Genomic DNA, 26739 nt, shown 5'->3' on the forward strand with positions numbered 1-26739 from the left:
CCCGCCGAGGCTGGCGGGAGAGTCAAGGCTTCTCCGCTTGGCTGCGAGCCCTCTCACCCTTCCAAAGCTTTCTGAAAGGGCGGTGGAATTTAAGACCAAAGCAGGGCGCGCACGCGCCCCGCTCTGCATCTCCCGGACCTTTGGGGGAACAAAGTCCCCGGTAGCTGGGTAGCTGGCGCGCGCATCCTGGGGCTGGACCTCTGGAGAGGGACGCAGGCCCGGTGTCAGGAGTTTCTGCCTTAGGGCGACGGGGCTGTGAATTAAAGCTGCTCTGCAGATTTGCACTACGTACTCAGTCTAAATGTTTTATTACCGACTTTGTTTCAGGCTTACGCCAAATTTTCTGGTGCACCTTTGAAAGTCAATGTCGTAGATAACACCTGGAGAGGTTCAAGAGGTACAGTGTAAACACACTTTTCTGCTTTCTTAAGAAACTCCCCACTCCCCTCCCCAACCCCCATATCCAAATTTAAAGCTATGAAGCATATAGTCATGGACCTTGGGGGTTTAGTTTCTTCTTACCATAACCTTGGCTGTGTGTTGCTTACGGTTTGGTCATTCTGAGTAATACTGTAAAGTACAAGTCAGATCAATGGAAATAAGGCACTGTTCTCTACAACTGCTTTGTGAAATTGCAAAAAACTAAGATGAGCTTGCTCATTTTGCCCCCTCCCAATGTGCAATTGGTATGGTTTTTAGGGGACTGCAGTCTCTTCAGAGGAAATAGAAATGTTTCCTTGTGTGTGAATTGTTTTTGATTGTAGGAGATGTACCAATTTTGACAACTGAAGACAACATTGTTTCTCAGCCTGCGAAAATACTAAACTTTTTAAGAAAACAGGTGGGTGGTTCCTTTTGAAGAAGTAGATTGTTCCCTACATGTTACTTTAAAAAAATACATTGTAAGGTTTGGGGAATTTTTTTAAATTCTTTTTTTATCAACTCAGTAGACAATTGGAGATACCTCGGATTTGATATAAAAAGAGACTTGAGAATTACTGCTCTGAACCATGAGTTGTATTGTGATTTGAATATCATGTAGTGAGGTATACTCAATTTATATTGGCATGTACTTTTTGGATTTTATTGAAGTTTAGACACAGGCAGATTCAACGAAGCCCTTTTTATTATTACACTTATTGAAATTATTATCAATTTAGTCACAAAGCTGCCACACAGCTTCTGCTGCATATGGCATCTGAGATCCCACCAACTAGCAACTATTTTATTTTTAAAAAGCACTTAACTGGAGAGTTAAAGTTAAATGTTCCATGAAGTAATGTATCTAAAATGTGTGAGCATCTAAAGATTTATATAATGTATACAAAATGTTTAAACATGTAAAGACTTTTATAAATACAAATGTAATTCGTTTTGCCAGTGCTTTTCTTGAAAAAATAAATCTTATGTCAACAAAATTTAGAATTGCTCTAAATTGGAAGGATTTCTCTCTTTTTTTCATGGAGAAAAATGCAACCAATTAGAACTTCTTCCTTATTGTTAAAGATAATAACTTCTATTTACTGTTTGTACAACATGCCATGCACTAAACTAGGTCACAATCACAGAATAGCAATTAACAAAAATTCATAGCTAATATTTATTGACTTTATTGTGTGCGTGATGTGCTAAGAACTGTATTTGTATTAAGCAGCATTTGTCACTGAATTTGTATTTGTCATTATGCCTTTTAATATGATAATTGCCATTTTTGAGGAAGAATAGGAATCTTTATATAGCTTCACTGTTTTGGGGATGCCTATGCCTTCTGAAGTTTTTTTGGTTTTATATTTTTTCATAGAAATATAATGCTGATTATGAACTCTCAGCAAAACAGGGGGCAGATACACTGGCTTACATTGCTCTGCTTGAAGAGAAGCTTCTTCCTGCAGTGGTGAGCATTGGTGAATATTACATCATTGTAGTGACCTACAAGTATACTGTAGTCTATTTAGAAGGAACGTAATGAAAAAGGCTTAAAGGAGGAAATTTATGTATTTTGATTCTCTCATGTTACTCTGAAAGTAGATTCTATTGGACATTCAGCTAAGACATGAAACACCGTGAAAGATCATGTCATTTGGGAAATAAAAATAACTTGGGGAAGACAGAGTTTGTTCCTCCATGTATAGAATTTAGCTAACAATGATTCACTGATTCAACAAATATGTATTGAGCACATATGTGCCAGGCCTTGTTCGGGGTGCCTGCGATATAGCAATCAACAAATCCATATGTTGAAAATCTTGTTTTATCCTTGGGTCATTTATTTGTAAAGTTTTAGGAAGCCATTCTATACGAAGATATTTATCCAAAACTTTCACATTGATTAAATGACCTTTCTTTTAATAAAAGAACATGCTTGTGTTGTTTGTTTTGTTTTGTAGCTTCACACATTCTGGGTTGAGAGTGACAATTACTTTACTGTGACAAAGCCATGGTTTGCTTCACGAATTCCTTTTCCCTTGAGTTTGATCCTGCCTGGAAGGATGTCTAAGGGAGCACTGAATAGAATTCTCCTGACTAGAGGACAGCCTCCCCTCTACCACCTCCGAGAAGTGGAAGCTCAGGTATGGTTGGGATGACTTTCATAGCAAGGTCCCTCCAGAGGAGGCACAAGAGAGACAGCAGAGATGAACATCCTAGATGCCTGCTTAGAAGGACTTCTAGAGCATCTTTTCTACCTTTAAGTTGTAATTTCATCCTTATTAGATATACAGAGATGCCAGGGAGTGCCTAAATCTGCTGTCAAACAGATTGGGAACATCTCAGTTTTTCTTTGGAGATACGTGAGTACATTCCCTTTGAAACTGTTTTGGTGTGTTGAATGCATATAGTGCATGAGCAGTTGTTTAGAGCAAGTCCTCTTGCCCCTCCCCCTTTATGAGTTTTTACATTAAACAAAAGATTTAATGGATTACTGTAGTAAACTTGTCTCTATCCATAGTAATCAAACATTGACTTAGCATGCTGTATATGTGAATTTTTAAAAATATTTATTTGTTTATAGTTTATTGTCAAGTTGGTTTCCATATAACACCCAGTGCTCATCCCAACAAGTGCCCTCCTCCATGCCCATCACCCTGAATTTAAAATATCTAAGACTATCCCCACCCTGTCTCCTATCTTTATATAAAGCTGTGAGTAAAGATGAATCTTTAATTTATGACTTAATTTTCTTCTAAGTAAAATAAATGTTAGAATATTTAAAAAATTGAAAAAAACCCCCCCACATTACATCATTTTTATATGCTAACGTGTCATAAACCTTCTAAAAGACTATTGTATACTTCAGAATTGGCAAATGTATTTGCGAAAAAATATTTTTAACATAATCCCAAGTTAATATTTTTCTATGTGTTTTTTAAAAATCCTTAATTTATTTTTAGGCCGTCTACCTTGGATGCCTATGTATTTGGTTTTCTTGCACCTCTTTATAAAGTACGCTTTCCTAAAGTTCAGTTACAAGAACATTTGAAACAGCTCTCCAACCTGTGCCGCTTTTGTGATGACATCCTAAATTGTTATTTCAGGCTTAGTCTTGAAGGTAAACTGGCTTCTCTTCAGCTAATCTGCGTTTGCATAGGTATTTGCATATTCTCCTAAGGACGGATAGCAAAATTCATGACTTATTAAAGCAGTTTGTATATTGTCTTTTAAGTGCTGAGTTACGGCACTTGAAAAAGTTTTATTTTTCCAACTTTATTCCCATGTGTTAGTTCTACTTTAGAGAAATAGATATTTTCCTTTTGTCTGTTCTTCAAGATTTTATCCATTTCTTGCCTCTCATTCTTCTTTAAATATTGCCCCTTTGAAGTGGATCATTTTCTTCCAGAAGTTAACTACAGGTATTTATTGAGTCCCTGCTGAAAGATAGCATCTATCCTAATGCAAATGGGCAATTATTTTAAATGTTGCTTCTAGCATTTTCCTGCGTGAACAGAAATCAGCAGCAGATTGATTTCGGTGAGGTACACTCCCATGATTCCACTACTTGAAAACTGATTGCATCAGACTGGAGGTATTGTAAATAGAGGGCACCTGTCACTTAGGATATGATTCCTTGGGCATGTGGGCCATGTGTGTAAGTGATTGGGACACTAAATTTGTATTGGGAGAGTTGGCAGAAATTGTCCTTTTAAGAAAGAGCAGTTACAAGGGTAGCTGGCTTAGGAACAGTTTATTTTTCATGGTGGCGTATGTGTTTTTTAGAGAGAGGCGTGAGTCATGAAACTAAATAACTTTCAACCTTGTTACTTTGGAGCAGTGATTACCAAACCTGGCTGGAGGACCAATGCAGTCTTGAGTCCTAAGCCAGAGATACTGCATTAGAATCCCAAAGGGGTAGAGCCCAGGAATCTGTATTTCTTAAGTTCCTCCAAATACTTTGGATGCCTGGTTGATAGCTGTTTGGGAGTCCCTGCCTTAGAAAGCTGTCCAGATAGCTGTGACTGAAGGGCTATTTGATATGGGTGGGGAGAAGGTACAACTCAAATTTGAGAAAGAAATGAGGACTGTTGTGCTTTTTTACTAATCACTTTGGCTAGTTGCATAACACTTGGCTGTCTACTTCATGGACAAATTTAGTCTTTTTGTTTAGGGTTTGGTTTTGGAGCATTACTATCCCTCTTAACTTTGCCTTTGAACCCATAATGGCTTTTCTCTTTGCTTGATTTTATTTATTTTTGGAGGGCGGTGTACTTGGGAGGGTGGATTGACTCAAAATTCTTTTCAGTCTAAACAGCTTTAAAGACTTTCAGAATTTTCTGTCTTTCTGATTTCTGTCCTGGCTTCTTAGGCACCTCTCCTGCTGGACAAGAAACAGTAGACGCAAATCTGCAGAAACTCACACAACTTGTAAATAAGGAATCCAACTTGATTGAAAAGGTCAAGTTTACTTCATTCATTATTTTATAATAGTTTAGTATTTTCCTTTCTGAAATTAATATTACAACTTTAATTGTAGATAGAGTTAATATGCATTGATTTTACCCTCTTATTTTTTTTCTTGCCTTTTTATTTATTTATTTATTTTTTACAAATAGTTTATTGTCAAATTAGTTTCCACATAACACTCAGTGCTCATCCCCACAAGTGTCCTCCTCCATGCCCATCCCCCCCTCCCCCCCACATCCATCAGTCCTCAGTTTTTGTCAGCATTCAAATGGTGGGGGAAAGAGAGAGGCAAACCCTCTTATTTTTTTTAAAGAGTATTTTTTCATAAAGCTGCTCAAACACACATTTACTACAGTCATATATAATATAGTGTTTCGAAGCCAGTAGTGGCTCTGTTNACACACTTCTTGCTTGTCTGTTTCTGTCTCTCAAGGTTAACACTTCTTGAGATCATAAGCACCTGTGCTCGTCCTTTCTTGTGAATCTTCTACATAAACTATTCTGTTTTTCTCCTTCTATCCTCTTGTCTAAATGTTGCCCCGTTTTTCATCAGAGTATTTTGCCACTTTGGTGGTGTTCATTTGGTGAGAGAGAGATACTGAGGAAGTGGGTAGGAGAGAGAGCGGGCCAGTAAGGGGAATTTCAAGGGTGATTCTAATTGGAAAAATACAAGAGAGTTAATGCATTTTCCCCCCAAGAGTCTGATCAACTTGCTTTTTTTCTTATACCAGTAAATGATACTTCATTCTTTCACTAACTAATGAGGTAATGTGGCCTAATAATACTAGCTAGCAGTTTTTGAGGTCTGAATAACAATAACAGGCACTGTGTTGTATGAGCTCTGGAGTTATCTCATTGAATCCTCACAGCAGCTGTGTATGCAGCTAATCCATCAGTCCTGTCTTACAGATAAGGATACTGAAGCTTTCAGAGTAGGGTATGTCACCTGCCCAAGGTCATTCAGCTGGTGAGAGGCACAGAGGGAATTTGAACCCTGGAAATTGGATTCTGTCACAGGCTTTACAGTTAGTCAGCTGCAAATGAATGAAATTATGTATCCGGTACTAGTAGTACTAGTAGCTAGAAACCTCTGTCACTCTCTAGAATGAGATTTCTGTTTCTTTTTATAGTATTTCATGTGTTGTTAGAACTTGAGAAGTGAGTAGGACTGAGCAGTAAAATTGTACAAGACCAGTATTAAAGTTTAGGTGGGCTCACTGAATGCCAAATTTGTCTTATTAGCCCAACCCAGTAAATCCCGTGAGAGGAGAGATATTGAGTATTAGGGGTGGATAATGGGAAGATTACTCAGATTGTTTGAGGCACTTAACTGCTGGATGAAGGCTATCCAGTACAGTTTTCATTTCTCTGTATGTGGCAGATTCCTGTCATGACAGATAGGTAAAAGGAACCGTGAAATACCTACATATGCAGAAGGTGAACCCAAGAGGCCCTGTCACCGCTTTGTATGCCTCCATCTTGGGTCATCATCAGTATATGAAAGATTTCTAACTTTAAATCGCATTCTCCTTCCCACCCGTTTCCTATCTGCTGTTCAGTATGTTCAGTGTTGGCTACAGGACATAAGAGCAACAAATCCTATTGGCTACTACTGTTCACCATTAGCACAGAAAATCTAGAGCTTAAAAAAAAAGTAATGTTTGGGGAACTTAGATCTTTTTTTTTTTTTTTACAAATAGTTTATTGTCAAATTAGTTTCCACATAACACCCAGTGCTCANGGGAACTTAGTTCTTATAAAACAACAACTACAAAACCCAATTGATTGAAGTAGTCCACTAGGAATACTTTTTTCCATTGGAAAATTAAAATTTAATTTTTATACTCTTTCCTTTCCTGTAAGCTGCCTGTATCTCTGCTGAGACATTTCCTCTGTGCTTTATAAGAGCATCTGGTAGAGATAAGGGAGGGTTTTGCTGTGCACATACTCAAAACTGTAGAAAAGCCTGTTTATCAAGTGGTTAACGGTATGCTGTTTGCTGTTGGTTTGGGATCTTTGGTGGCAGCTGCTTTCAAGTCTTTTCTGAAGTTGAGCTGATAGAGAGCTCAGCACCTGGCTCTGAACCCTGAACTTGGTTCGTGGGGTGCTCTGGTTAAAAGGTAACTTTGTAAGGTATGAGTCTGTTCTTTCCATATACACACACACAGACACACACACACACACGTACATATATACACATACATGTTTTATTTATATATAAATAAATGTACAAATTTTTATATATAAATAGTATATATGATTATATGTATTATTTTTGCTTCTCTTCCCTTATGTTTATCTTCTTTGTCTCTTAAATTCCACACATGAGTGAAATCATATTTGTCTTTCTCTGACTTACTTCGCTTAGCATAATACACTCTAGTTCCATCCACGTTGCGGGAAATGTCAAGATTTCATTCTTTTTGATTGCTGAGTAGTATTCCATTGTATATATGTAGCACATATATAGATATATGTAGCATTTTATCAGTTGATGGATATTTGGGACCTTTTCATAATTTGGCTTGTTGATAGCGCTGCTATAAACATTGGGGTACATGTGCCCCTTCGAAACAGCACTCTTGTTATCCTTTGGATAAATACCTAGCAGGGCAATTGCTGGGTCATAGGGTAGTTCTATTTTCAGTTTTTTGAGAAACCTCCATGCTGTTTCAGGGGTGGCTGCACCAGTTTGCCTTCCCACCGGCCTTTCTCAGTTGTAAATAATCCCTCTCCTGGTGTTTGCAGGGATGCAGTGTCGTTCTGAGGGCAATCCTGAAACTCTTGGACATTTTCTCAGTATGTTCCATAGTAATTTTTTTTTTTTCCTAGAGCAGACTTAGAACTGAGCTGGTGTTTGGAATACCTCTGGATGAGGTCTAAATAGTTTCTCCTATCTGTCTCTTTTCCTAGCTTCCTGTGGTCTAAATAGTTGCAGCCTAAAAGAGTTGGTCTTTTTGAAAGGAGTACAGGTCATTTTCACTGAGGCAGTAGGGTGTAGTTGAAGGAATAAGTGTTGGAATAGAAGACCTGTGTTGTAATTTCAACTTTCGATACTAGCTTTGCAACTTAATGCAAATTTCTTAACCTTTCGGAGCTTTGTTTTGTTAACTTGTTAAATAGGGAATGATTGTCTTCCATGTTTCCTTCCCAATTGTGTTGGGAAGATCAGGTGAGGTATTGTACATGGACATAATTAGTAGATGGTGGAGCTCAGTGTATCAGAAGTATTGCTTTTCCACTTACTCTATTAGAAGACCCCATAAACCCTGTGATATGGTTGAGTTCAGTGGAATATTCATTTTGTGGACTTGCTGTAATTTTGTGAAGACCTTAAGGATGAGCGATATTGCTTGTATACATGTACTGAGTTAGTTGGTATTTGATGTATGACATTTAGAATTCCTGAGAGATTATTTGTAAGAAAAAAGGTTTCTCGAGCAGTCCTGGCCCCATATGGTTCTGTACTCTTCTAGGCTATAGTTTGGATGAGGAGGTCACAGTCCACGTAAGTGGTGCCACAGCCATTAGTCACATGTACTTTTTGTACTTCCCACAGATGGATGACAATCTTCGCCAAAGCCCCCAACTTCCTCCTCGGAAACTGCCAACACTCAAATTGACTCCAGCAGAAGAAGAAAATAATTCCTTACAACGGCTGTCACCCTGACAGTCATCATGCTGCATTTGCATGCATCATGTCCAAGGTCATGATTGTTGCAGTAATCTCTTACACTAGTGTGTGGAGGCAAAAAGAAAATGCCATTAGTAGGTATAAGGGAGACTCCAAAAAGAAACTGTCTATGACATCTATTTTTTTCTTAATTAGGAAGCTTCTATTTTGGCCTGGCAGTGCACTTTAGCTAACATCAAAGTGAATGCTAAATGAACTTGGGGAACAAAGAAAATACATTGTACTGTATATTTAAAAACAAACAAACAAACAAAAACCTGCCTTAATCTTGGCAGATTTTTGCCTTTATTTCATATGTTGCTGACCAAAAGCTGTAATTCTGTTCTGAATGTGCACTCTTATTTATTCAAGTTATTTTATTAATTTTGTTTTCTTAGAACAGTTTGAATATCTAATATGTGGCTCTTTGAGGCTTTTTTCTTCTGTTTAGAAATTTGATGATTTTAGACATTAGGAAAAATGTACTAGTCCAATATTCTATTTACTTCAATAGAAAAGTCTATTTAAAAAGCAAAGAGGAATGTGCTTTTTAGTTATGCCCTCAGAAGTGTAATCTTTTAGGGGATTATACCATATATATGTATATGTATATAAATATCAAAGGTGGTTACATAGAATATTCATCTGACTATATGCACTTCTGGTATTTGCTATGTGTACAATACAAGGTTAACAAGGATGCTTTCAGTTTATGGGGTGGATGTGGCAGCTTTAGACCTGTGTATTTGTAGCACACTTTTAACTCTAGTATTCTCTTTCTTGGATTGATTTCAGGAGAACTGAGTATGTTGGTCATCGTTATTACTCCAGGCTGTTAAGTCTTACTGAAATTTGCCCAGTTGTCAGACCCTCCTCTGCCAGAGGAATAGAAGTACCTACTGTGTGCCTGGTCCAAGTTCACCATGCTTGGTTCAGACCAGTGTTCTTTCAGAAGAAGCCTATCATGTAGTCAAAAGCTTTATGGCAACTTACTATTTTCCATACAGTTTACCTGCGGTTGAAGGATCCAGTGGAATATGCAGAAATAACAGTAGTTTTTAAAGAACGTTTTCTACTTATGGGTTACTGAACTGTTGCAGGATTTGATGTGCAGGTGATTTTACTTAGAATAGAATCTTGCTTATTTTAGTGGCTAAGGTGCTCCTGTTGTCCTAAAACCACTTCTGGGGTTTTTAAAATATGGGATCATGTTTTTGATTAGTATCTTACAAGATTACTATGGTGCTCAGCAAATCTTATCACATCCTGCGGAAACTCCCGTGTTAAGAAAACAGCTTTGTAGTCAAGAGACGCCCCTAATTCGAGCTGAATGGAGCTCAGCTGTGTTTGACCTGCGTCCTCCCAGTTTGTTCTGTATTAGGTCTTACACAGGAGTCTTTAAGTCGCTGTTAGTATTTTTTCTTGAAAGTTTTAATTCAGTGAGAAACAAGGTAGTCTTCAAAATCTCGTTCATGTGTTTGGGTGCATGTAGGGAATCTTCTCGGTCTTTTGGCTAAGATCAAGTGTGGATGCATTTAGGGAAAGTAATGAGTTTCACATTACTTATATAATAGGTTTGTGTGTTTTGTATTAGTTTTCCATTAGATCCCAGCATTCTAAAATGTGTATGAATATTTTATATTGAAAATCATGACCACAGGACTTTATTGTCCTCTGGGATTGATGTATATTGGAGAAGGGTGGCTAAAACATTAATCAGACCTCTATTTATGCTGTAGTTAGGGTTGGTCATTTTCAATCATGATTTATGTTAAACCTTCTTAGAAGCATTTGAAGTGGCCTAAAATTGTCATACACACGTAAAACAGGACAGTTAAAATTAATTAGCTTTTGGAAAAATAAAGTTTTTTTTTTCTTTAGAGCTATACAACCCTAACAGATTCTAAAGTCGGATCGTAAATTTAACTCCCAAGTTTCTCCATGGGCACAGTCCAAAGTAATAGTGGGTTATGTAAAAGTTTTCTGTCAGTAAAACTACTAATGCCCATGGTAAGAAAATGTGTTTAAATGTTTTTAAGAATGTGAGATCATGTTCTTTCGACACAGAATTCAGCCAGTAAGCATACTGTAATGTTGCATGTGTTGAATGTTGAATGAAAACACATCATTTTAGAATGACAAGTATTTGTCATTTTTGACTAGAAAAGACAACTGTAAATATGATTTATTTCCTTTTGGTCATCCTGCTTTGAATTGCCTTTAGCCTTGCACCAGGTAGCCTATGATGTTTCCAGACTACCTTTCCTAAGATGCAAATTGTATTTAGGTAAGTGAGAATGTATATATTGGGCTACTTTGTCGAGCATTTTTGGGATCGGCCAACAAGATGCTAGGAAGCTATAACTCAGTATAAACTGCTCCAGAGATCAGCCACACATATAGGAAGCTCTTAGAAAGGAACAGCTTTACAGATTGGGCAGAGAACTTGTGATCAGCCTGGCAGGATATGCTTTGGACAAAGTTTGAGTTTGCTGAGGTAGATGGTCTATGGTCTTGAACAGAATACTGTGAGCTACTTTTCTTTTGGATGTGATGGTGGAATGTGATAAAAGGGACTATATTTGTGTTTATATTTGTTGCTAGTACAGTATTAGCAAATTGGTCAGATAATTCCTATAAGATAAAGATCCCACATCAACAAATTGTCATCAGTCATCCATAAGACCCACCATTTCTTATAACACTAAAGTTAACCCTGTAGAGGGCAATGAGGGTTGTCATTCCTTCACAGTGGTTTTTTCCCCTACAGGGATTGGCAGTGACAAATTCCAGCTTAGGCTGTTTGCATTATTTGGGGGGTACTAGAAAGTTCAAGATTTTTACAATAAATCCAAGCATTTTGATTTCCATTTGTAATTTCTATTCATTTAGTATTGCTAGATATATTAACATGAAGGAATAAGGGAACTCACTTCAATAACAGCTACATTAGAGTATTCAAAAGCTGCAAAAGTAGAAAACCACTAGACATCAAAAGAGGCAGAGATGGGTAACAGTGACAGAATCTCAGAAAACCAATTTTTTAAGGTACCTTCATGTGATAAAAGTGGTATTTGAAGTCAGCAGTATGTTTTTGTAGAGCCTCTTGCAAGAATATACATTCATCAGGCCTATTAGATTTTTTTGACAGTTTTTCATAAGCTGTCAAAAGTGTTAATGATCCAAGCACAGTATTTAGTATTCAGTTTCAGACAAATACATAATGTAGATTAAATATAATTTATTTCCTTCTTAATTTTAAAGAAAGAAACAACTCAGGTTTGTAATGAATGGTTATCTACAGATCTGTTTTGCCTTACCAGAAAAGAAAAAACAATAACCTAAAACGAAGAACTCCTTTTCTCTATAAAATATGCAATGATTTGTATATTTGTAATAGTATCATTTTCTTCCTCTGGTACCTGGGTTTACTTTTATGGAAAAATACGTTGAAAAAAGTTGTTCTGTGTCTTCATGTGGTAGTCCTTTGTTTTGCTGTGTTATCTCTAATTGCACAGTGTGACAAGATAACACTAGGATCAGGCTTTAATGAAGAAAGTGCAGTCTGTGTTTTGTTCTAAGCTCATAGGGATTTAGTAATTGACTTTATCTTGGTTTGGTTATTTATATAATTGAAATCCTGAGCAGAGCCACTAAGTATAATTTCGGTTATGATGGTCGCCTTTTGTATATGTTGTTGGCATTAAGAATTATCTTTTGCCTTTTTTTCTTGTTCAGCCCTGTGGAATACACATGTGCTTTTCAGCATTTTCATATTTCTTAAATAGATGATTAAGAAATTCATTATTAATTACATAAACTAAAGGTTTCTAATCCTTTTATCCTCAGAAGTTTAATTGAAGTGTCATTGGAGCTTCAGAATGCTGATTTACATTGAGAGGAAGGATAAGTTTTGTTTTAAGGGTTTGCAAAATATTTTAGCCCAGAACTCTCGTTGGGATGTAGTGTTTGCTCAGGGCCCAGGTTCCCAGCCCTAGACTAAAAACCACTGTGACTGAGGTGAAGAGGTATTCTAAGAAAAGGTAACTTCGAGCCAGACATGTATAGGAAGGGGAATGTTATGATAGAAGAGCATTCGTAGCAAAACAAAGTCATTTCTTTAAAAAATTTACAGAAGGGGCATCCGGCAGGGGGGCGCGGGCTCAGTCGGTTGAACGTCCAACTTTGGCTCAGGTTGTGATCCCACAGTTCGTAGGTTCGAGCCCCTTGGTGGGCTCTGTGCTGACAGCTCAGAGCCTGGAGCCTGCTTCAAATTCTGTGTGTGTCTCTCTCTCTGCCCCTTCCCTGCTCACGCTGTCTTTCTCTCTCAGAAATAAAAAGAACATTAAAATTTTTTTTTAATTTATAGAAAAAAAAGTCTTTTGTATCCTGATTATTATTCATTTGAAATTATGCTGTAAGATTTTTAAAAAACATCTTTTAGTTTCTTGGAGAAGTAGATGTGTTTGGCCAGATTATATCATTATTATGTCCACGGAGGGTTCTGTTGTCAAATAAGTTTGGGAAACACTTGGTTAGACAACGTTAAATTCCTATAGCCTTTCTGAACCTTTGAAATGCTATTGTGTAGTCAGTCTCCAACAAGGGTCTGCATTTTATACACTATTTTCCTGATTTATTGTATGTGGTTTTTGGTGTGTGTGTGTGTGTAAAGTAGGTCTTGTGGGATTTTTATGCTGAGAAGTATACTTAGGGAGAGGCTGTCCTGGAGCGTTTCTGATTGTTTGTGCGAATTGCAAAGGTTTCCTGTTGTTACGAGCTGCTCTAGTGGGTGGTGAGAAAATGGGAAGACAGGTCAGGACTCCCTTGGACCATGAAGTTGAGAGAGGAGTGGCCCTGGGTTTAAACAGTTTGGTTATTTAGTCACATGTGAGGCTGCTGGTCACTCAGTCAGCCCCTCTGCACGGGGGTGTGACCTGGTCATTCCACGTGTTGGTGAGACAGAGGGAACCACTTGGAATTCCAGAACAATTTTCCACACCATTTTAGCTGTGCTTGAAAAGTGCCAAAAAAAAAAAGTGATGGGATTGATAGCGCTAATGCCACATACAAGTTGCTGATATTATACATATATATGTACACATGTGCACACATGCACATATGCATGGTGTTGTAGAAAGTTTACAGTTGCGTCAGAGACAACACAAAAGAAATTTATTATTTTCAAGCCCTGTTCTAGAACTGTAGACATGTTCCAAACAAGGATTGTATATATGTGTGTGCATTTTCTAGGATGAGGGTTTTCAGTTTTCAGCAAATTCTCAGCATAAAAAAAAAATTTCAAATGTTTGTTTTTGAGAGAGAGAGCACAAGCAGGGAAGGGGCAGCGGGAGCGGGAGACACAGAATCCAAAGCAGGCTCCAGGGTCCAAGCTGTCAGCCCAAAGCCTGACGCAGGGCTCGAACTCACAAACCGTGAGATCGTGACCTGAGGCAAAGTTGGATGCTTAACCAACTGAGCCACCCAGGCGTCCCCTCAGCACTATCTATAGCCTAAAAAATTTAAACATCACTAGACCTCCAAATTTCAGAGCACCAAATTTTAATCTCCTTTCAAAGTATAAAACCAGATCTTGAATAGAGCATAAGGATGCTCTGTTTTTCTCTGAAATGTGTACAGTTGCATATTTGGAACTCCATATTGTGGTTATATATTTGATAGAAAGCTGGACTTTGGTTTTGAGTTGTGCTGTAATGGTGAACATCTAGCCACGTGAAAAGCAGTTGGATCTTTGTTCTGATTCTTCAGGTTTCCTCATGCACATTGAGAGAAATGCCTTTTAATCATTTAGTTTACGTGCCCCAGGTTGTTGGAAATCAAGAAAAATGCCAGGGTTTGCGTCATTCGTCAGCGAGTCATGCACTGTCGAGAAGGGTGTGCCGGCCCCTCATTTGGACTCTTGGCTACTTCTCTTGCACTGCTTGTGTCTCTTTCTTGGAGAAGGAAGGCTGTACTCAAGCTTTTATGTTAATTGTACAAAGATGAGCTTTATTCCTTTTCTGATTCGATGTTTTAGTTTGTATAATGGGCAATAACATGTTTCCGTTTTTCCATACTCATCTTGAAATGGAAATATGAGGTGTTTGCAGTGTAACTTGAGCTTTGTAGAAGATTGACAGCAAAGAAGATAAATAAGAAATCTATGTGTACACATGTTGGTTTTGTTCCACGAAGCCTCTCTTTGGTAAATATTTTTAAATATCTGTCATACTGTACAAATTACTATAGTTCTGTTGTAAAGTAAACATCTTAAGCAATGTTGGTCATAATTTAAATATTCTAGTCATGCCTGGTGTGAATGTATTTTACTCAGAGACTATGTATAAATACCCAGAAGTGGTAATGATGATCAGTGTTGTAAAGAATTTATTCTGATCAGTGAGAAACTGGAGATAATGTCAAAATAGCTATTTTCACAATAAAATCTCAAATTGCCTGAATGTTTATTAATTTTAATGTTAATGATTCCTTCAGGTAAATATTTCCATTGGGAAGAATTTTTGAGTGGTTGATAATGGTTATTCAGTTCTGGGACTGAGCTAGATGGGATTTTAAATGTTCATTCTTTCTAGGATACATTGAGGTAGTTTGTGCTCTTTTTACCCTGAACTCAGGCAGCTTAGAGGACTGCTTCCTTAGCCACTGGTATACAAATGACTCCGAGGGCTCACACAGTTTTTCAGGGCTACAGTTCATCCCTTTGGCCCTATAAGTTTCTTTAAAATTTTCCTTTTGCCTACCTAGATAGCCCAGTGATGTTCCATGTAATTGAATGGATGACAAATACAGAGAAAAATGCATTTTAGTGAAGGACTGGGGTCAGCGTGTGCTGGGGGAAGATATTCATGTTTTTGTTTTTGTTTTTGCTGCCCCACCCCCTGGAGTAAATGGGGTAGGATATGTGGGTATTGAGAATTCTTTTAGAGCTTTGGTCAAGTAAGGGCAGTTTCCCTAAGGGCGTGAGTGCCTTTATTAGTAGAATTAATTTTTTTTTTTTTAAAGAGAGAAAGAGAGTGTGGGCCGGGGGAGAGGTGCAGAGGGAGAGGCATTGAGAGAGAGCGAATCTCAAGCAGGCTCCACGCTTAGCACAGAGCCCAACATGGGACTCGATCCCAAGACTCTGAGATTATGACCTGAGCCAAAATCAAGAGTCAGACACTCAACCGATTAAGCCACCCAGGCACTCGCAGAATTAATTTGAGTATAACTTACATATAATAAAATACATCAATCCTCCAAGTAGAGCTGTCAGTTATATAAGTATTTCTCTCACATGAAAAGCTGGCTACATCATTGTTGACACTTCTATCCCCAAACAACACAAATCCTAACTGCATATGAAGTTTAGGTTCTAGGTGAAAGGTTCCTTGGTAAATTGAAGTGATTACTAATGATCACGGGCTTTCTGTAAGAAAGCAGGAAGGATGAGAATCTACTGTGGAAAATGGAATTCTTTTGAGGAAAGAGAACTATTTGGAGTTACAAAGCTGAGAACCATGGAACAAAGATCTTGAAATATTTTCATTCTTAATTGCTCAGCCCAGAGGCTTGACTTTGGTCTGGGATTGTCTTGGGTGCTAAAAACCTTGTGGATGACTATTTAGTAGCATGTCCTTCAATGGATGTAGCTACAACATAAGCCGTGTTCTCCTTTTCCTTTGTCACTAAATAGCAGCTGTCCATAAGAAAACTTTTAAGTCTTGCCAAAATGGAGCTTGGCCTAAGTGACTCTCCATAGGAGAAACATTGAGATAAAGGGGTTCCAGTAAGATCACTCAGTGTGGAAAAATATGTTTGAGACAAGCACGTATGACAACAAGAAGGAAATGGCTGTGGAGGAATGGAAGGGTTTGTCTTACTCAAAAGCATTTTGTAGTGAAGTTCCTCGTCGTAGAGCAAGGGGAAACTAGTCCCTTCTTGATCTGACAAGAGCTTCAAGAAAAAGAATGAGAAACCATGGCCCATTTCTGCAGGTATATTACTCAGGCTTCTGGAATGCACTGGACATCTGTGATGAAGACACAGAGACAGCTGTGCATCATCAAAGACATTTCTAATTTCTAACACGGCCAACTTGAGGCTCCAAAAGTTGTACTTTGCCAAGTGAGACAGAAGCTATTATATTTATCCTACTTTTTGTAAGCAAATGAAAGTAATAGAAAAATTTGACATTTATAAATACAATAAAGGATTGGTTCCTCAGATCCTACTTCAGGGAAGGTGGTCTTTTTAAGAATTCACATTTTGAGGGGCGCCTGGGTGGCTTAGTCGGTTAAGCGTCCGACNGGTAGAGAAGAAAGTATGGCACTATCCAAATATCGCAGGTGAGACCAAACAGATTTCAGTTTTATGTTAAATGCATGAAGCAAACTGACTTATCTGAAGACCCTCAGCTTGTGCCTATTCTGATATGTGTCCCAGTTTTCTCCAAGAGAGGGGAAAATAGCCTTTTTCATTTAGTGAACATGATTTAGTTTGTTTTACACATAACATCCAAATCCCACAGTCGCTTCTGCTAATAGAAGTCAACAGGTTTAGAAAAAGGGGTGAAGGGATATAGTAGATGTAGAAATTAAGAGGAAAAAAACCCAAGAGAAAGGAATTCTCGATACGATGTCATGGGGGCTCTGGGGAGGAAGATGCATGGAATGGAGAAAGACTTTTCAGAGTAAGAAAGCCCAGCTTACCACAATATACCGACTGGTGATTGTGAGCAGGGACCTGATTCTTAGTCTGTCTTCTGTTCACTGCAGTGCAGGGCAATGAGAGGATCTGAAAGTAGGAACCGTTTTATGTGTGTGGGTTTTGTGGGTTTTTTTTAATTATTAAAATTTAAAAGCCACACAAAAAAACTCTCTTATGAACAACCTCTGTTAACATATTGGTATCTGATTTTTTGGTCTTTTATTTTCTGTATACACACATACACATATACCTGTGTGTACTGTAATCCCATAGTACATACTATTCTGTAATATACTTTCTCATTTAGCATTTAGAATATCTTACTGGTCATTACATATTCTACATGATTTTAAAGGCTATGCACAATTTCCTTTTTTTAATTTTTATTTTATTTTTGAGAAAGAGTGGGGGAGGGGCAGAGAGAGGGAGAGAGGATCCCAAGTAAGCTCTGCACTGGAAGTGCAACCCAGTGTTCAGGGCTTAATCTCCTGAACCGTGAAATCATGACCTGAACTGAAACCAAGAGTCAGATGGCCAACCGACTGAGCCACCCAGGTGCCCCTATTTATTTAATATGTGTTTCTTTGATAGCTTATAAGGTTGAGTATTTCCCCATATGTCTACAGTCCATTTGTATTTCTTCTGTAAGTTGTCTAGTCATCCTCTGCATAAAAGGCAGAAGATTTCCCTTCTCTGAACCCTGTTTTCTTAGCTGTAAGATGGGGTTTCCATGTGGTCTGAATGGGATAGCACACTGCACATCCAGAATACGGCAGACACTCAAAAGTATTATTTCCCTTCATGTTCTCTCCTGGAGGATGGAGATTCTTTTCTTTATTGAATCTTAGCATGGTGCTTGGAGCATGGAAGGAGCTCAAAAAGTTTCTGAGGAAGGAAGAATAGATGGGATTTGAAAACATTTTGAGCATAGCAGGAAAGGAGTGAGAAAAGCTGAAGCCAAGATCCAGTGAATCAGCAGTGAGAAAACTGGTGGCTTCCTCAGAAGCTTGCTATTAAAATGGAAGAATTTAAATTTTATTCTTAAAACTCTACCAAGAAACAGCTTCTTACAGTCTGAAATGACTGAAGGACACTAAATTCCTATACTCATCTAAGTAGGCTTGTAAACTAGATTTTTTTTTTGTAAGCAAGAGTATTTTAAGTATGCTAGGACAGGTGACTAAAGGAATTCATAATTAACTTTTTTTATGAAGTAAATGAATCATCAATGAATTAAAATATGATTAATCTTAATTTTCACATGTTCGATTTTCCTAGACTGGGAGTAACATATAATAATAATGTAATCATTTTTTAAAATGTTTATGAATTACAGTGACCCGGAGTGGTGGTGCCTCAGATGGAAGGAAGAAGATTGGTTGTAGGTCTTGTTTTATTCAACATGTCCTGTGACTGTGGGGGAGAGGGAGTCAGTGGTTTGTTAATGAGATTTGCAGATGGCTTTAAATCGAGAGGTATTGTAAACAGCAGGAATGACAGAGAAATGATACAAGAGGAGCTGGAAAGGTTGGGAACATGGACAGGAAATCAAGTGACTCAGGCTGCAGAAATGCAAGCCAATATGACATGTGGGGCCAAATATGAAGAAATGCAGATATGCCATGAAGGAGACAAACAGAAAATAGTCATCTCAGAGGAGGTTGGGGGGGGTGGTACTAGAGAACAGGAGAGGTAGGAAGCAGGAACCAGTGGTTGTTGAATGCCTACTATGTGCCTCAAACTATGATTTGGTACTTTCTGGTTGATTCCTCCCTTCCTCCCATTCTTCCTTCCTCCCTCCCTATTCTATACATTATTCACTGATCTTGTTACTCATGCTCATCATGATAAATATAAGTGTACTCTTAGTCCCCTTTATCTATTTCACCCATCCTTCCCNAGCCATCACCAGCTGTTCTCTGGATTTATGAGTCTGTTTTTTTGGGTCGTCTCTCTTTTTCTTTGTTTGTTCATTTGTTTTGTGTCTTAAATTCCACATGAATGAAATCATATGGTATTTGTCTTACTCTGGCTGACTTAGTTCACTTAGCATTATACCCTCTAAGGTCTATCCGTGTTGCAAATGGCAAGATCTTATTTTTTTTAATGGCTGAATGATATTTTGTTATATTCATATATAAATCTTTTTTATCCATTCATTTATGGATGGACACTTGGGTTGCTTCCAATAGCCATAATCTGGCTATTGTAAATAATGCTGCAATAAACATTGGGGAGGGAATATATCTTTTCAAATTAGTGTTTTTGTTTTCTTTGGAAATATAAATTGGTACAGCCACTGCAGAAAACACTCTGCAGGTTGCTCAAAAAATTAAAAACAGAATTACTATATGATGCAGTAATTCTACTACTGGGTATTTACCAAAGAAATGAAAACACGAATGTGATTTCTTTTTCACCAAGGTTAAACAATTCAGTACTGTGTAAGAAATAGAGCTTTTGAGGATTACTTAGGCACAAAATCTCAGTACTTAAACAAAAGCTCAGCCTCCCTCTGTTGATCCTAATGGTTGTTAGAGTGTTACAGGTTATCAGAGAGCATTGGGAAAGTCGCCTGGAACTCCAGGAAAGCTCTAGTAGGAAAGGTCATTTACATTCCTACCTGGGCATTTCTTATTCACTGGATATTTCTGAGAATCGTTGGCTCAGTTTTCTGCAGGCTATCCTAGTTGCCAGCAGCATGAAAGGGGCACCACGGAACCTTTGGTGAGTTAGCACAGGAGTCCAGCTTAAGCAAAAATAAGATGCCTGTCTCATAGCGGTTACCCATGAAGTAGTCTGTTCCTACCAGCCATGCCCCTCTCCTCCTCTCTTCCAGTGTCCTTATGTTCAGCCCTAGTAACATACAGTTCCCATCACAGCCCTTTGCTTGGGTGTTCTACTAACTCTTATCCTTCTCTCTTGCTATAAAGGCCTAGCAATCATTTGTGCTTCCTCTAGATGTCAATAAATGAAATCAGATTTATTAGTGATATTGGCCTAATTTAGGAACCTCCAACTTTCTTTTAATGGAGTCACTACTTCTCTTTCTCTCTCTCTCTCATTTACAAGGGTCACAGTGGGGATCCCAAGGAGATGAGGAGGAAGAGAACCAAAATATTGTAGGGAGGACAAACCCTAAGCAGCAATGTTCAATGTATTCATTCCCCATCCTGAGGGCAAGACCAGAACACAGGTGCAAAGTATATATTGAAGGTGTGAGTTGGAAAGGAAAGGTGTCAAAGATATATTCATTCATTCAGCAAGTATTTACTGCATGCCTCCTACGTTCCAGCCACTGTTCTTGGTACTCATGATATATCAGCAAACAAAACCCTGCCCTTGTGTTACATTCTAGCAGGGGAGACAATTAATAATGAACCTAATGAATAAGGAGGTTACATAATATAGTACAAAATGATAAATGCTATGAAAAAGGGAAAGCAGAACAAGGGGCTGGGAGTGCTAGGGTTGGGGACACATGACAGTATTAAATATGTCAGGGTAGGCTTCATTGAGAAGAGGACATCTAAATAAAGACTTGAAAGAAGTGTTGGGTTAGCTTTCTGGATATCTGACAAAGAGCATTTTAGGCCTAGGGTATAGGTGATGCAACAGTCTTAAGTTAGGGCTCATCTGGCATGTCTGAGAAACAACAAAGAGGCCAGGGTCTCTGGAGCAGAGTGAGCAAGGCAGAAAGAGATGAACTCAGTGAGCTAAGGGGTGGGAGCTTGTAGGCATTTGTAAGTATTTCACTTTTACTCTGAGCCATTTCAAGGTTCTGAGTAAAGAAGTCATGTCACTGATTATTTTTCAAAAGGATTACTTGAGCTATGGTACTGAGAATGGACAAGTGTATAAGCAGGAAGACAAGTTGGGAGTGTGTTATAGTAACCTAGCCAAGAGATGGTGGCAGCTCAGATGGATTAGGATGGTAACAGTGGAAGTAGTTAAGAAGAGACTGGATTTTGAATGTAATCTGTGGGTACTACCAACAAGATCTTGTGGCTGTTTAGATGTGGGTTATAAAAGAAAGAAGTCAAGGGCAACTTTAAGATTTTTGGCTGTGAGCACTGGATGGACTGGGTTGCCATCAACTGAGAAGGGAAGGATAGGAGTAGAACAGTTTTTGAGGGAAGGATATGAGTAGAACAGCTTTTTTGGTAGTTCCATTTTTGACATGTTGAGTTTGTGATATCTATTAAACATCCAAGTGGAGATGCTGAGTAAGCACTTGGGTGGATATAAGTTTGGAGTTCAGGAGATACAAATTGAAGAGTCATAAAGATGCTATTTAAAACCATATGACTGAAAGCATTAAGGATTTAAGTCAGAGAAAAGGACTAAGAACAGAACTCCGGGACATTCTGAATGCTATGGGACAATGGAGAGCAATAGCAAGAAGTAGCAAGGAGGAAAATCAAAAGAATGTGGCATCCTTGAAGCCACATGAAAAATGTGTGCCAAGGAAGAGGGAGTCATTGACTGCAGTGAATGTGGCTGATGGGTCCTGTAAGACTGAGGGGGACTGAGACTTGACCATTGTAGTTAGCAAAATGGGAGTCATTGGTGATCCTGAGGAGCAGTTTGGATGGAGTGGTTGTTAGGGGTAGGTTCAAGACAGACCAGGAGGAAAGGAACTGGGATTAGAAGAAGCAAATGAAAACTATGATAACTGTAAACAGCATGACAGGGCTGGGAAAGATATCTAGAGGTAATAATGCCTTCCCCTGCGTCCTTGAGCTCCCATCAAGGAGGCAGCCACCTATTTATTTATGTATATTTATGTATAGCTGCAAATCAAGTCAGCATGCAGCCGGCAGTGTTGCGCTAGGTCATTAAGAAATCTTCCCCATTAACAGATCCAAATGGGGTTTACAGAGTTTGTCAAGGGACTTCTGATTTATTACAAAAATATTGCCATTTGAAACATGGCCTCTTTTTCACAATGATGAGCTAAATTATTTTCCTTTGAAAATACGGTCTAGCATATTAATACTTTATACTTAGTTAAGCCAGGTGATAAGGAGACCAAGTCAGTCGTAGGGGTATTTTGTTTGGAGGATTTCAGCTTCTGTGGTGTAGGTAATAGAATTTGTTTCCTCTACCGAGGCCTGGGGCCCAGAAAACTGAGCCCAAATGAAGTAAATCTGCATCTTTATTTTCCATTTGAGCTACTTAATGACTGTGTGCATTCATCAGGGTGCAGGATGAGAACATATTTGCAAATTAAAGGGTTACCACTATAGAAAGCAATGAGAATGCTGTGTGAAGCATAAGTACGTATTAGGAAAAATGTAATGTTTTAAAGGCACAGACTAGTCTGAAAAGAACCCAGAGGCCTGCGTGTCGTTTTCTCTCTCACCCGTTCTATCTTGTCAGTGTCCTACTCCCCTCTGTTCGTCACTACTGTTACCACTCCAGTCTGAGTGGTGCTGCTCCCCCATGGCCTTGTCAGTCGTGGGTCACTGCCACACATACATCACTGGTGTTTCTGCTTCTAGGTTTGCTCCATACTCCATACCAAACCATTCTCCATATCGTTCAAGACTGTTCTTTCTAAAATGCAAAATGATCATGCCTCATTCTTGCTTAACACCTTCTTTTTTTTTTTTTTTTTTTTTTTTTTTTTTTTTTTGAGGGGAGGNAATAAATAAATAAATTTTATTTTATTTATTTATTTTTTTAGGTGGAAAAAGGCTTTATTCTTTTTTTTTTTTACCAATAGTTTATTGTCAAATTAGTGTCCACATAACACTCAGTGCTCATCCCCACAAGTGTCCTCCTCCATGCCCATCCCCCCCTCCCCCCCACATCCATCAGTCCTCAGTTTTTGTCAGCATTCAAGAGTCTCTCATGGTTTGCCTCTCTCCCTTTCCCCCACCATTTCCGCCCTTCTTCTCCCCCTTGTTCCTCTGTCAAGTTCCTCCTAATCCTCCTATACGTGCAAACATATGATATTTGTCCTTCTCTGCCTGACTTATTTCGCTCAGCATAACACCCTCAAGGTCCATCCATGTTGCTACACATGGCCAGATTTCATGGTTTCTCATTGCCATGTAGTATTCCATGGTATAGATAAACCACATCTTCTTGATCCATTCATCTGTGGATGGACACTTAGGCTCTTTCCATGTTTTAGCTATTTAACAAAGCTTCTTAACGTAGCTTATAAGACATTTGATCACCTGGTTTAAGTTCAACTATGCCCCACTTTCTGTCCTCACAATTGAAGATCCAGTGACCAAAACCACTAAAATCTCCAAATTTATCTCATCTCCATACTTTAAGTCTTTGGATGAGGAGGCTCCAATGAATAAGAGAAGAAGGCACAAAATCAACTGAACAAGACTAAACAGAGAATTAAATCTTCAAGCTCCATTAAAATAGAAATGGAAGGGAAGTCCTTCATTTCAGTATTCATTATATTCAAATTATACTAGATGTTTCTATTTCCGCTAGTCTAACACAGGTGTGTAACAACGCTGCAACGCTGAACATAAATCATTTGTTGGTTTCTTTTCTACTTGACTTTGAGAACTCTCATGGCTCAGGCCTTGGCCCTGTTTTTACAGTTTAGTCACTTTACACACCCACTTTACATGCTCTCCCTTGTTTGTCTTTTCCATTCCATGGTCTTTAAATACCTCTTCTGAGATCAGATTTCTATCCAAAGATGACCAAAGGGTCTTCAGCAATCTTGAAGCTTTATCTAAAGTGAAGCTCTGATCTTCACTGTACCAAAATCTTTTCCTCTGCTAGTTTTCCCCATGTCAATTAAATGTCACCTAAATTACTCCATTGCTGAAGTCAGGGATCTGGAAATTTACCTCTTTTTAGTTAGTGAGAAAACCTACTAATATGCCAGGCATTGTCTGAAGTGTTTATATATAATAACCTGTTCAGTCCTTTTAACAAATATGTTAGGTAACTACTATTATTATCATCCACTTTATAGATGAGGAAACCAAGCCACAGAAAGGTGAAGTAATTTGCTCAAGGTCACACAGTTTACTAATGGTGGAACTGGGATTCAAGCTTAGACGATCTGTCTTAGGAGTCCATGTGCTTAACCTATACACCAACTGTTACTCTTGGCACCTTCCTCTGATTCAACCCTACATCCAACTTATCAGAAGTGCAATTAGTTCCACGTCCAAAAATGTCCTGAATCCATCTACCTCTTTCCTTCACAGTTGCGACCACCAACTTTGGCCAAGACTGTCATAATAATTCCTGGGAGATCTCCAATTCTACTCATCTACTCTGCCGCAGCTGGCCAACCCATCATCCTCCCCCAAGAAGCAGGTCTTAGATTAAATATTCGTTTCCTAAGAAGCCTTCTTTGACCTCCATTCCTGAATCTCATCATCCCAATAATATCTTCTCAAATCACCCTATTCTTTTCTATTATCATAAATTTCAGAGTTGAAATTCACATTTGTGTCTGTTTTTTAAAGTAAGTACCGTGAAAACAAAGATTTGTTTTATCTTCCACTGTCTACCCTGTACTTAGCACAGAGTCTGGCCTTTAGTAGGCAGTTCCTAGTATATGGATGATGGATGGATGATGGATGGATGGATGGATGGATGGATGGATGGATGGATGGATAAGTGACTAACATCGAGTAAGAAGTGATGTTTATTTTATGTGTTCTAATGAAAGTACAGTTACACTTCTTAATAATGAGCTAAAAGGGGGAGGCCATATGAATTAGTGAAAAATATATAGTGTATTGTTTTTTAAATAAAATGCAGTTTTATTGTTTCGGTGAAGGACATTGTATAATTCTAGTAAACATGCTACCCATTGCTTCCACCCCTGTACTCCTTTCTAAGAGATTCCATTCCTAGCTTCATATCCCTAACTCAGCTCATTGGATGAGAAACTGACCCAAGACTCCCTCTTCAGAATGTAGAACCAGGAAACTGAGAAACAGATCTGTGAGTTAGAACTACATTCATTCATCCTTCAAATAGGTATTGAATGTCTAGAATGAACTGATGGTTGGGGATATAATGAACAAGACACATCTCTCCTTGAAGGCATTAATAATTCACTGGAGAGAACCGATGAGTAAACCTGCTACTGCAATTCAGCGTATTAAGTGCTATGACATGGGAATTACCAAGGAATGTGTAGGAGCTCATAGGAGAGGTACCTATGCAGTCATGGGAAGGCAGGGAAAGCTTCCTAGCAGAAGTGATATCTTGGCCAAAAGAAAGCTTAATAGACTGAGGAGAGAGTAGGGGTGAGGGGAAAGGGTGTTCTAAGCATAGGTTTCTAAGAACAGAAAATGGGTGTAGTACATTCCATCTGTGTGCATGGGTAGGAGACATTATGCTGAGAGGTGACTGTAATCTCCATCACGAAGGCCCTTGTCAGCTTTCAGAGATTAAACTTTATCCTGAGGGCAGTGAGAGGCCTGAACATGGGGTTTTACCAGAGGGATGATGTGTTCAGATTTGTACTCTAAAGAGGTCCCAGGGGCCTCAGTGGGGAGAACATACTGGAAGCAGAAGGACTAGTTACTAGATTGTTAGAGAAAGCCAGACAGGAAATGATAAGGGCAGGGATAAGGTGGCAACTGTAGGAAGAACAGAACGGATGATGAAATTGATATTTAGGATCATGATGAGTGAGGGATTAAGGAAGGAAGGACATGCGCAGGTTTAAGGCTCAGGCAGCAGTAGATTGTGAGGTCACCTTCGAGACAGCAGGTACATGAGGGAGCCCAAGGAAGAGGTCAGGGCTGAAGATACAAATGTAAGCCTCCTCTCCCTAGAATTAAGGTAAGCTTTTGGGGTTGATATTACCCAATGAGTTTGTGGAATGTGAGAAGAGAAGAGGTCCATGGATGGAATCCTAAGTAACTCTACTATTTAAGTAGGTGGTAAGGAAGAAAAGCCAACAAAAAGGATTTGAGAAGATGTGTCCTAACAGCCATTTGAGAACCCAAGGAAGAGTGATGTCAGGGAAGCCAATGGATAAGACCCTTTCCAGAAGGGTGTAACGACTGTCCCTGCTTTAACAAAAAGACCAAAACAAGAACTTCAAAGTCACTAATTTCCTGGGATATCTAACATAGGAGCATTTCTCTCAATGAAGTAAACATTATTTCTAACTATCTTATTTACAGTGTTCATCTGTTTGTCCTTAAGAATGCTAAGATAAGCTTCTTTGTAGCCCCCTAGCCTAAAACCTTAGAAATTCTCTAAGAGTGGAGTCTGGATTCATGAAGGTTTTCTGAATTTGGTCTTCAAATGTTATTACGCATCGGTTCGAGAAGTGCACTTGAATGTCAGAGTTGAGAATGTGGAAAAAAGGAGACATAAGGAAAATTTATTTTAAAAAATGTTTTTCAACTTTAAGAAAAGCATCTAGCAACTCACTAAGTTTAGCATTTCATGTGTGTTTATGACCTGTCAAAAAGTGCCAGAAATTTACTTGTGAGCAAGAAGAA

The 26739-nt window shown here is 38.6% G+C and overlaps 1 protein-coding gene across 4 annotated transcripts in view; it reads left to right on the top strand.

Moving 5' to 3' along the window:
• The window catches only part of MTX3 (metaxin 3), a 26623-nt gene extending 392 nt beyond the window's left edge, over positions 1 to 26231 (top strand). Inside the window, exons 2-9 of one of the 4 annotated variants that reach the window (XM_077759881.1) lie at positions 328 to 397; positions 765 to 841; positions 1802 to 1894; positions 2388 to 2570; positions 2713 to 2789; positions 3390 to 3547; positions 4799 to 4887; positions 8456 to 15030. In XM_077759881.1, the coding sequence (XP_077616007.1) occupies positions 328 to 397; positions 765 to 841; positions 1802 to 1894; positions 2388 to 2570; positions 2713 to 2789; positions 3390 to 3547; positions 4799 to 4887; positions 8456 to 8566 (858 nt within the window). In that variant the 3' untranslated portion in view covers positions 8567 to 15030. Of the gene's footprint in view, positions 1 to 327; positions 398 to 764; positions 842 to 1801; positions 1895 to 2387; positions 2571 to 2712; positions 2790 to 3389; positions 3548 to 3924; positions 4022 to 4798; positions 4888 to 8455; positions 15031 to 26163 lie in introns of those variants that run through there. The other 3 variants (XM_077759882.1, XM_077759883.1, XM_077759884.1) reach the window with 3 other exon arrangements.
• The last annotated feature ends 508 nt before the right edge of the window (positions 26232 to 26739 follow it).

This window comes from Crocuta crocuta, unplaced genomic scaffold, assembly GCF_008692635.1.
Source record: "Crocuta crocuta isolate KB4526 unplaced genomic scaffold, BGI_CrCroc_1.0 scaffold162, whole genome shotgun sequence".
Taxonomy (NCBI): Eukaryota; Metazoa; Chordata; class Mammalia; order Carnivora; family Hyaenidae; genus Crocuta; species Crocuta crocuta.